The sequence below is a fragment of the Coenobita brevimanus genome, chromosome 80, assembly GCF_032717465.1.
Source record: "Coenobita brevimanus isolate Jiangsu-jjx chromosome 80, ASM3271746v2, whole genome shotgun sequence".
Lineage (NCBI taxonomy): Eukaryota > Metazoa > Arthropoda > Malacostraca > Decapoda > Coenobitidae > Coenobita > Coenobita brevimanus.
In genome coordinates, this window is record NC_137033.1 from 45615494 (window position 1) to 45628095 (window position 12602).

The 12602-nt window shown below is 42.9% G+C and overlaps 1 protein-coding gene across 1 annotated transcript; it reads right to left on the minus strand.

The window, feature by feature from the left end:
* Positions 1-11319: 11319 nt before the first annotated feature.
* On the minus strand, positions 11320-12131 carry LOC145409351 (uncharacterized). The gene is made up of 2 exons (XM_080279821.1): positions 11744-12131; positions 11320-11612 (listed from the first exon to the last, which is right to left on the minus strand). Exons 1-2 carry the CDS (start codon positions 12129-12131, stop codon positions 11320-11322), a joined length of 681 nt encoding a protein of 226 aa, XP_080135947.1.
* Between the last annotated feature and the right edge of the window lie 471 nt (positions 12132-12602).

Sequence of the window (12602 nt, forward strand, 5' to 3'; positions counted from 1 at the left end):
CCTTTGGAGATAGCAAGACTAAAATAAGACGAAAAAAAAAATAAATAACGTGTTACTGCTGGTACCGTTAACCCATTCATGGTCCGGGCAACTCTAGTATTCTATTTCAACTAACTCCACACGATTTATTTTTTATTTATTTATTTATTTTTTTTTTTTAGTGAGTGAGTAATGGGAGCCACAGAGATGTAAGAGCTCTTTTACCTTTTCCTTCTTCAGACTTGACATTTGGCTAACATATTCTCTCTCTAAAGTCGCCAGCTCCACCTCCTCATTAACCCCCTCATCTGCATACCTAACTATTCTTGAATTACCTTGATCACTCTCCACTTTCATGTCTCCGACGCTACAAACTTACCGTACTGCCATTTACCTCTCGTAGCTTAGGTGGACTTTTTTTCAGAGAGAACAAGGGCGCCGGGGATGAATAGAAGCATGTCATTAATGATATATGACAAGACAGTGATTTAAATTTTGTCATTTCTTAATTTATGAGGTCCCAATAGTACCAATGAAAAAACTAAATATGCTCTCATAAAAAAAAAAAAAAAACAGTAGATAAAGCTATATTTCCAGCTATGTCCCACAATACTGCACAGCAAAGACGTCAGGTAAAAACAAGTAAATCTAAAGTACACTGAACTTGCTTCTTTTTTTTTTTTTTTTAAATCTAGAATTCACAATTTCGCAGGAAGAAATTAAAGAATTATTGCATTCATTATCTCTGGAGGCTGCTCTTGCATACATAAAAGGAAATCAGTTATTATTCCTGGCATGATGGAGTAAAATTCATGAAAATGAATATATACTGTAGTACTGCCAAATTTTTCTTAATTTAGTAACATAACCATTATCTTTTAAACAATATGAAATTCAATCGATATTCCTGAAGACACTGTAAAACAAGACTCATACACTAAATCTATGGTTTTGCATTTATTTCTTTATTCTGGATACACTGCCGAAGTATTTTATTCCCACTCACCTCCTAGTTCTGGTGTCATTCAGCAGCTTCTCATGATTTTAGATGTTTTATCTTCATTATGGTATTTATATGAACAACGATTCCAAAGTCTTGAATGAAGCTTGGATGAATATGGGCTCGACTGCACTCTATATATTATTGAGTACGTATCTCTCACTTATATATATTGTCTGTTTTAAAACCTATCCTACCTTCTCTAGGATGGGTTCCTACGTTCAGGATGATACAGTTGATGACTGGATAATGCGTGGATCAATAAAGAATTATGAAAATACTGTTTCCTAAAAAAATATGGTCACAAAGCCGTAACACAACAAAATCAACGCCTGTTGATTTAAAGGGGAAAGACTTTCCAACCGGATGCCGCCAATTCTAATTCAGTCCAATGATAACATAATATCGCTCTGGGATGAGTTACTGGTCACCTGGTCTGAAAAAATCAGAAGTGGGTAGCCAAAAGGCCAGGCCCTAAGCTGCTTATGAAACAGCATAGGACTAGATGATAGATGGACGTGCGAAATTTTGGAAATGAACATAATGATGCTAATAATAATTTTTGAAAAGTAAAATAACTGCAGGCAAACATAACTGTCCATTTGTTAAGAATTTACAGAAATCTTGTGATTTAGAAAAAATGTCATTCCTCGAAACGAAAATAACGGCACAAAAGCTCAATCAATAAATATTCAAGTACACGACTGTCACACCCAGACAAACTGATTTATATACCCGTGTTCGTAATGCGAGACTGAATATTATGTTTCGTTTCTCTCTCTCTCTCTCTCTCTCTCTCTCTCTCTCTCTCTCTCTCGTCATCCTTCCGTCTTCATCTCTTTCCTTCCCTCCAATTACTCTTCATTTTTCTCCTTCACAAAACCTTCCAGCTCTACTGTATTCATCGTCATTCTTGTCGCCCACTTTACTCTTAGACACATACTCGCTCTCTCTCCGGTCTTCCTCTTTCCTGCCTCGGGCTCCTCCTCCTCCTCCTCCTCCTCTATTCTCTTACGTCACTTTCTTGTCAATGTACAGTACCTTCTCTTTTTCCCAGTGTCCTAATTCATTTACATTTTTCTTACCTTTTTTCCCCGCCTTTTCCTCTTTCCAGGCTTTCATCTCGTTCTGATATTCCTTTCTTTCTTTCTTTTTTTCAATATATTCTGTCTTCTTTCTTTCATTATTTCTTTTCTTTTACCCTTCTTCACATTTTATATCATCGTCTTTCTTCCCGTTTTCTTCTTTCGCTCGCTTTTTTATTATCATTCATCTGTACCTTGAATTTGTTTCCCCATTCTCCGCTCTCACATCTCTTTTCCTTCTTCTTTTTCATCTCTCTTCTTTCACCCATCCCTGCCTTCCTAATTTCTCTTATTTCTTCATTATCTTTATTTCCACATTTTTCCTTTCTTTTCTTTCTTTTTCTCTTCCTCCAGCACCAAAATAACACTGTGTTTAGTGGCTGTCACGTCTCATTTTTTCCTTTCTCAACTGCTTTTCTTTTTCCTCACACTGTACCCAATAATTCTTTAAGTCCTCTCTTTCTTTCTCTCTCTCTCTCTCTCCGGTAACTGGGTGAAGGAAGTTGGTCCTAAAAGCAATACATTCCAACTTCTTTATAGCCAAGGAAGTTTCTTGAGCTTAACACTCCTGGGAGGCTACGCTGAGGAGGGAGGAAAAAGATGGAGGAAGGATGGAGGGGTGGAGAGAGAATGGAAGGCATCAGGTGGAGAGAACAAGAGCTGGAACTAGAAGACGGGAGGAGAATGGAATGAAAATTGTAGGGGAAGGTGTGATGAAAGGGGGACCGAGGAGGGAGGGAATTACAGAGGAATGGATAAAAAGATGGAAGAAGGAGGGAAACAAGAATGAAGAGGGAATGGAGGTGGAGAGAAAGCGGGGAGGGAAGTTTCCTGGGTTTAACATTTCCTAGGAGACCACACTGGGAGGAAAGAAGGGAGGAAGGAAAAGTGGGGAGATGAGGAAAGAATGGAGAAGGAAGGAAAAGAAAATGGAGAAGGGAAGGAAATGGGGAGATGCAAAAAAAATGGAGGAGGGAGGACAAGAAACTGGAGAAGGGAAGGAAATGGGGAGATGAGGAAAGAATGGAGGAGGGAGGACAAGAAACTGGAGAAGAGAAGGAAACATAGAGACAACTGAAGAGGGATGGAGAAACGATAACGAGATTGATGGATGATGAAGAAAAGGTGGAGGGGGAATACAGAGATAAAAATAAATGGCTGGGGGGGATGGATGACGCGGAGGAAAACTGGCAGAGCAACGGAGGGATGAAGAGAAAATTGAAGCAGAAATGGAGAAGGATGGAGAGAAAATGTATACAGAAGTGGAAAGGATGGACAGAACATGTTGCGGAAATGGAGAAGGATGGAGAGAAAATGTTACGGAAGTGGAAGGGATGGAGCGATAATATTACGGAAGTGGAAAGGATGGAGAGAAAATGTTCAGGAAGTGGAAGGGATGGAGAGAAAATGTTACGGTGGTGGAAAGGATGGAGAAAAATGCATGCCGGGTGGAGAAAGATGGAGAGAGAACGGCAAAATGATGGATGGAGGAGAGAAAGAGAAACAAAGGGTATAGAGGTGAAGGTAGGAGAGAAATAGAAATAGGTTAAAGAGGAAATGGAAGAGGGAGAGAGGGAGACTAATGAAGAGGCGAGGGGCGGAGAGAGAGAGAGAGAGAGAGAGAGAGAGAGAGAGAGTATCCTTTACCTGCCAGATATCAACTTCTGTGTTTTGGCCGTATTGTAGTAGTGGATTTGGGAAGTTCGTAACACCTCTACCTTCGGGATTTATTCTGAACATTATACCTCAGTTTCTTATGTATTATTATGCTAGCTATGACGATATTAAAGTGATATAAATAACACAGTAGAATGTTAAGGTATAATAAAATAAACTGGTAAAGAAGAGGCGCTACCAAGCCTGCCATGGCACCTGCAATAAGCCTTCACTGTGGTCAGCGTCAGAGTATTTTCTTCAGAGGTATCCATGGCAACACAGGCACTGGTGGGGACTGGACTGGGGTTCCCTAGGGATGCACCTCCTGGCTGGACTACACATCCACCCCACATACCCTGACTACACATCCACCCCACATAACCTGACTACACATCCACCCCACATAACCTGACTACACATCCACCCCACATAACCTGACTACACATCCACCCCACATAACCTGACTACACATCCACCCCACATAACCTGACTACACATCCACCCCACATAACCTGACTACACATCCACCCCACATACCCTGACTACACATCCACCCCACATAACCTGACTACACATCCACCCCACATAACCTGACTACACATCCACCCCACATAACCTGACTACACATCCACCCCACATAACCTGACTACACATCCACCCCACATAACCTGACTACACATCCACCCCACATAACCTGACTACACATCCACCCCACATACCCTGACTACACATCCACCCCACATAACCTGACTACACATTCACCCCACATAACCTGACTACACATCCACCCCACATAACCTGACTACACATCCACCCCACATAACCTGACTACACATCCACCCCACATAACCTGACTACACATCCACCCCACATAACCTGACTACACATCCACCCCATATAACCTGACTACACATCCACTCCGCATAACCTGACTACACATCCACCCCACATAACCTGACTACACATCCACCCCACATAACCTGACTACATATCCACCCCACATACCCTGACATTCACATCCACCCCACACAACCTGACATTCACATCCACCCCACACAACCCGACTAAACATCCACCCCACATAACCTGACTACACATCCACCCACATAACCTGACTACACATCCACCCACATAACCTGACTACACATCCACCCACATAACCTGACTACACATCCACCCCACATAACCTGACTACACATCCACCCCACATAACCTGACTACACATCCACCCCACATAACCTGACTACACATCCACCCCACATAACCTGACTACACATCCACCCCACATAACCTGACTACACATCCACCCCACATACCCTGACTACACATCCACCCCACATAACCTGACTACACATCCACCCCACATAACCTGACTACACATCCACCCCACATAACCTGACTACACATCCACCCCACATAACCTGACTACACATCCACCCCACATAACCTGACTACACATCCACCCCACATAACCTGACTACACATCCACCCCACATACCCTGACTACACATCCACCCCACATAACCTGACTACACATTCACCCCACATAACCTGACTACACATCCACCCCACATAACCTGACTACACATCCACCCCACATAACCTGACTACACATCCACCCCACATAACCTGACTACACATCCACCCCACATAACCTGACTACACATCCACCCCATATAACCTGACTACACATCCACTCCGCATAACCTGACTACACATCCACCCCACATAACCTGACTACACATCCACCCCACATAACCTGACTACATATCCACCCCACATACCCTGACATTCACATCCACCCCACACAACCTGACATTCACATCCACCCCACACAACCCGACTAAACATCCACCCCACATAACCTGACTACACATCCACCCACATAACCTGACTACACATCCACCCACATAACCTGACTACACATCCACCCACATAACCTGACTACACATCCACCCCACATAACCTGACTACACATCCACCCACATAACCTGACTACACATCCACCCACATAACTTGACTACACATCCACCCACATAACCTGACTACACATCCACCCACATAACCTGACTACACATCCACCCACATAACCTGACTACACATCCACCCACATAACCTGACTACACATCCACCCCACATAACCTGACTACACATCCACCCACATAACCTGACTACACATCCACCCACATAACCTGACTACACATCCACCCACATAACCTACAAGTGGCACAAGATGAAACGTGAACAAGACAGCAGAGGTAAAGGCAAAGTAAGAATAAAAAATACCTGTTACCCTTTCATTATGCTGACGTCTCCTGTGCTCTGTGACGTTTCTTGTGTTCTGTTCTGGCCACCACCTAAAGATCCTGTATACATTTCATGAGACCTTTTATTGCCGGGTATACTGTATAGGCAGCACTCTGACCGCCTATAAAGCTAGGACAGACGAGCACCTGGGTCAGTCGAGCAGAGCTGGACGTACGCTGTGCTACCCCCCCCCCCTTCACTCACTCAGCAGTACGAGACCACGGTGAGGTACTCTATGCTATATTAAGGAAAAACTCATTTTCGGACAATAGAGATATGTTGTAGGGAAAACTTAAGAGGATTAGAGTCCATTTACATCAGGACCCTCAAGCCTACTTTTAATATCACCGATACAGAGGTCCCCATATATAGGGAACATACGGAGCCTTTCCTTTTATTTGAGTTGTGTTTTTTAAATTTATGTAAAATATTTTTAGTGGTCGGTGAAGGCGCCCATCATTCACTCACTCATTGTGGTGATACTCTTTTCCAGGGTAACTCTACATTAAGTGACAAACCAAATGATTTCCTGTACACTAGGAAATTATTTAATTCGCTGGGTGGTAACATATTAACCAATCAGTACGTGTTCCCTACGTGTAAGCAAGTGGGCTGGCGGAGGGTTAGTGTCCCTCCCCGGAAAATAAACTAAAATGACAAAATGCCTCGCGCCAGGACAGACCGACAGATGACGAGCAAGGACAGTAGGCTACAAAGGACATGGTACGGATTTCAACGTGGAATGTAAGGGGTGCGAATGATGAGGTGAAAGAGAGAGCAGCTGTCCAGGTGCTTGAGTGTACGAAAGTGGACATCGTGTGGTCTGACTGAGACTAAATGATGAGGTGCGAGTAAGAGAGAGTTGGAGCATGGATGGAGTATATGTGAGGGAGCAGGTGAGAATGAGAGGGTAAAAGAGGGTGTATGTATTGTTGTGTGCAAGAGATGGAAGGAAATTATAAGAAAGCATGCATTAGTTAGTGAAGGATTGTGTGGATAAGATTGAAAGTAGGATTAAAAACATGGGCGATTGTGTGTGTTTATGAGCCAACGGAAGACCGTGCAAGCAGTGTGAAAGAAGAGTTCTGGGCATATGTGGAAGCGTATGGAAGAGTTTGAGAGGAATTATGGTGTTTTTTATTGGGGATATGAATGGAAAAAAAGGGAATGTGAAGGTGGATGAAGCAGTTGCTGAGTGGGGTGTGCCTAAAGAAGTGGATGGAATGGCAGTGCTCTTGTGGATATTTGTGCAAGGAGAGGGTTGGTGATAGCCAATATCCTCTTCAGCCACAAAATGATCCACAGGTATATGTGAGGAGTGATGAGAATGGTGGGTGATGAACTGAATGAAAGGAAAGCAATTACTGATTATGTGTGTATGGATGAGAGTATGAGAAGGTATGTAATGGATACAAGAGCATACAGAGGTTGGGGGAGTGGACTTTCGAACCACCAGTTGGTGGCGGTGAAAGTCAAGGTACAAATGCGATGGATGAATAGGAGAGAAGGGCAAGAGGAAGTAGTCCATACCAAGAGTGTAGGAAGGGTGCAAGTGGATGGGAAAAAAGGTAAAATATAAGAGAAAAGGGGATAAGTGATTTCGTAAATATGATTTGGGGCAAATAGGGGATGTGGAAGGTGTGTGCAAGATATTCACAGAAGAAATCTGTGCGGCATGTGAGTTGGTGTGTGGGGGTGAAGAGAAGGCGAAAGGGGATGCAAGGAACAACATGGTGGAATGAAGAGGCGAGACAAGCTGTGGTGCAAAAAAGAAAGCATATACTGGGTGGATGGGAAGCAAAGGCATGGAGGAAGCTGAGAGACGAAAGAGAGTTATATGCAGAGAGGAAGAGAGATGAAAAGATAGCAACCGAGAAGTGAGTGGAGGAGGAATTTAGAAGAATTTTGAGTGTAATTTGAAGGGAAAGTATGAAAATGTTCTGGAAAGAGGCAAAGAGAGTTAGACAAGGTGATAAAGAAGTTAGTAAGGAAGTGACAGATAAAAATGGCAGAGTGATAGTAAAGAAGGGAGCAAAAGTGAGCAAATGAAGAGAACACATTAAGGAATTGTTAAACACAGAAAATGAAAGTACTGCTAGTATAAGTGGCTGGGGAACGGCTGGGAGGAGGGAGGTGAGACGAATGAAGGAAATCAATACGATGGAAGTACAGTAGTGGAAGCAATGAAGAAACTCAAAATGGGGAAAGCCCCAGGAGCTGATGGAGTGTGCAGTGAAATCTTGAAGCATGGGGAAGAGATAGTAGTTGAATGGATATGGATGATGTGTAGATTGGCCTGGAATGAAAGTAGAGTCCCGGAATACTAAAAGTCATTTACAATTTATTCCAATGTACAAAGGAAAACGGGAAAAGAAGTGTAATGTAATCAAAAGGGCATATGTCTTCTTAATGAAATACGAAAAATATATGGTAGGATACTTACTGACACAAATTGGGAAATAATGGAGGAACTGGTTGGAGAACAACAGGGATGATTTAGGAAAAGAAAAGGTTGTGTAGATCAGACATTCAATCTTAGCTTCTTAGTGGAGAAGTTTCTAGAGAAGAGAAAGAAGTTGTATGTGGCCTTCATTGATTTGTAGAAAGCATATGACAGAGTGAATAGACAAGGAATGGGGACAGTATTAAAAATAAATGGGGTAAATGGGAATCTGTTGAATGCCGTGAAGAATATGAATGAGGGTGCTAGGGCTGCAGTGCGTGTGGATGGTGTAGTGAGTGAAATTTTTCTATCTGAATGTTGGACTGAAACAGTGATGTCATGTCTCCATAGTTGTTCAGTCTGTATATGGATGGGGTTATATAATAGATACAATGTAGGGCTGTGTCTTATTAACTGAAGGTGAATGGGAACTGCAAAGCTTGGCGAATGAGTTTGAGAGAGTGTGTAAGAGACTAAAATTGATGGGGGGTGATAAAAGTCAAGTTCAAAAATTGAAGACGTCCATTTGGGAAATGATTAACACTATTAATACATAAGTTTTTATACCAAAACTAACATCATATCTCTTAAAAAAAAAAAAAAAAAAAAACACCCCTTGAATTCAAAATTAACACAAAAACGGCTTTTCTGCCCATTCTGTTGTTTGTATGCCCTGACTTATCTTATTGTCTGCTACTACAGGGCTTGAAATACTTTTCTCAGAATTGATTAGCAGCACACGTTGATCCTAAGAATAATTGCTTTAGCATTTACATCAATTAAAAATGGTTATCGGATCGCAATGTGTTTACTTTCAAACGCAAACTGGGATGCGTTACTGCTTAGTTAAAGAATTGTAATAAAAGTGATTAAAGACTGTTTTAGAATACTTAACATTTTTATTTCAAACTTAAAACACTCAGTTAAGTGGCATGGAAAGAACTATCTTATGAAAATGCCAGTTTATCAAAGCTTTGCTGGAATTTCTCATATTCTAGTGTGGTTCGGTCACTCCTCCTGTCCAGGTACGACATTATGGCCTCTCCAAACTCCTGTGCAGTTTTCATCCTTCTCTTCCCACTGGGCAGTGTCACCTGGACTAGGAAGATAGGATCGACTTTAGGCAGAAGTGTGGTACTCTCTCTGGCGACCTGAAGCTCCAGCTTCGTCCTCTGTTGCTTGTCCTTGTCGTTTAGAGTTGGATCCGCAAGGAATTGCTCAACTTCCACACTGTCAGTAAAGGGGCCACCACTAGATTTTAGTTTTTCTAGCAGATCCAGTCGTTTCCTCTCATTTCTCTGAGCCATTTCCTGCTTTTGCTCTGCTCCCCTCTCAAATTTCTCCTTCGTATATTTACTCCAGTTGACTTCGACCTCCCTTTTAGCTTGGGCTGCTGCCCTGAAACCTCTAAAGGAAGGAATCTGTCCAGTCCTTAGTTCCTGGCTCTTCTGCAGGATAATTGACCTGTTGACTGCATTCAATGTGCCTAACTTTCTCTTTCTCAATCTGTAGTCCATTTTGCCACATTGTCTCTCCATGCCAGTGTTGTGCACAAGGGTTTCATCGATGTTACCTACCTGGTCGCTCACGGGATATTCCATTGGGAAGGCCTCCTCATCTATAACATAGTCCCTCCTCTGCCTGGCAAGGACCTTCTGCAGGTGGGGCAGCATAGGTTGGTCAGCTTTTTCACCTCCACTAGGTGCTCCTCAGCTAAGTCAGACACGGAATTATGGACTTCGTCCTTGTAGTTCTTCTTCACACCAGTGAAGAGATCGTCAGACACCCCAGGGTAAAGTCATCACTGATGGGCTGACTCAAGGCTGTGTGCAGTCCTTTGTAGAACTCTCTGAGTATGGGTACCATCTTTTTCTACCGTTCTGGCATAGAAGGGTTCCACCAAGTGCACACCCAGGCAGTCAAACACCACGAGGACGACTTTGGGATAGGGGAGTTCCAATACTTCTCTGACCAGGCAGGTTAGGCAGTTGTTGATGTGATGATTCTGCCTCAGAAACTCTGCTAGGTGGTCATAATTGTATATTAAGACTGCTGCCGCCCTGGAGAGGCACCCAAACCTGCTATCTTCGTAGGCAAACAGAACACTGAATACATACCTTTGCTCCAAGAAGACAAGGAATTCCTTATAGCGGTTCCAAAGCTTGTGTGAAAATTCAGGAGCCACCAGCTTGAGGCACATATCCAGTGCTTGCCAAGCCAGACTGGTATTTTTGCTGTCTACCTCCAGATCGACCATGAAACCCTTCAGAACCTGCTCCATCTTCATATCTGCCTCCACCAGCCTCATGACCTTATTCATGGCACTGCTGAACCCCAGTGCAGTATAAGTGCCACAAAATAACTGTCCTGCTGGTTTTTCCAGGTCGTACATCTCCTCCAACAGCTTTGAAAAGCCCTTGTTGTGCTCTGTGCTATCTGTCATATGGGCATCTACAAGCTTATACACGTCCTCTGCACTGACTCCTCTGACAGATGCCAGTATCTCAAACCCCCATATCCACCTGCATTGACTGTCCTCAGTTGTCCCTCCATAGATTGGCAGAATAGGTAGAGGAAATGGGCTGTCCTGATCTACATGCAGCCCTTGCACCATGAACTGGCCTACACCTTTCTTTGTAGTACTGTCTGATGCATGTTTAATCATCTTGACCTTCTTTTTTTTTAAGCTTGCCCACAACTAGCGACAAAATCGGGGCTTCAATTTGTTGCAGAGCTTTCCTTATGTTCCTGTTGGTTGGCACTGTATCTAAGTCAAAGATCTCATCCCATTCTCGAGGGTTTTTGCATCTTCCAAACGGTGTGTTGCCAGCCTCAATAACAGCTTTGCTCTATTCACTAACAGAAAGTCCCTTTCCTGAGAGACTGACCACAGTTTGATAAAACTCATCGCATACTCTTCTCTCTGAGACTCGGATGTGCTGAAATTCTTGCGGTAGTGGATCATCTATGTCTGCCTCAGCAACATCCTTGAAGAGTTTTCTCTTCCATAGCTTGAAGTCTGCAGCAAAATCACTCTTCTTGCCCTTGATATCTTGTGTATCAGTCTCACAGATCTTTTGCCACTTTTGGACTCGGATCTCTTGCTCTTCATCGCTGCTGCTGGTGGGAATCTCACCAACTTCTATGGAATATCAGTGATCTGGTCAAGGGTCTTGTATTTGAACTGTTGGTCTCTTTTCCTCCTGTATTCATCCTGTCTTTCTCTCAGCCCTGGGGCTCTCATTGTACTTTAGTACCACACGGGGTCCACACCTTTGTGACAAAACATCTTCCGGTCCGTCTTCTGGTCTTCATAGAACTTATGTTCCATATCACTCATGCTCACCCCCAACTCCTGCTCCAGATGTTGCCGCCGCACAGGGCCCTCTGCATATACGTCAAAGAGCTCACACGTTCTATCAAATAACTCCTTATATTGCCTGACAGCTTTTGAGTCTTCCTGCCCTTTCTGTCCATATCTCTTTCTGTCTTCACTGAACTGTTTCCTGAGGTTCTCTACCCTCCTCTGGATAGTGCTCAAGGACACACAGAACACGGTATCATGGCAGTACCTAGCGTAGATCTGCTTCGTTGCCTCCCGTACCGCCATGTCAACAGTTACCTTGCCACTGCCCACCACCTCCAAGTGGTACCTTAGCATACCTATTACACTCTTCACTTTGGGCAGTTTTGTTGATGGTTGAAAATATTTAGTTAGAGGAAAGTCCCTATCAGCATCATATTGTTTAGCAACAGATCTAGTTCTTGGCTTGGATCGGGGTTTATAACTGCTTGCCATGCTGTAACTTAACGTTATAGTTTTATGCTTGTTTTATCACCATCAAATGCGGTTGATTTCTCTAAAACATGTAAAAAGAAAATATCTTCATTCACAGTAAACTTTCATGTCTCGTTTTACTTCTCAGATCAGTCTTGAGCAATAACTTACAGATTATACTCACTGACAAGTATTTCTGTACCAACGACCATCTGTGATAGTTAAGGTATATTAGTCCATAAATAATATTATTAAATATAATTGAATTGTCAGTTATGTGCCTATGTATGAAAGCATTACACTTCATTGGTGTGATCAATATATAATGTACCAAATTGATCTAAATGGGCAATT

What these genes read in the sequence shown, in the direction of transcription:
- LOC145409351 (XM_080279821.1), bottom strand. Translation starts at nt 12,131, where the DNA reads ATGCTAAGGTACCACTTGGAGGTGGTGGGCAGTGGCAAGGTAACTGTT. An exon ending in GAAGATGTTTTGTCACAAAG is followed by an intron (nt 11,613 to 11,743) that starts GTGTGGACCCCG and finishes GATATTCCATAG; the next exon opens with AAGTTGGTGAGATTCCCACC.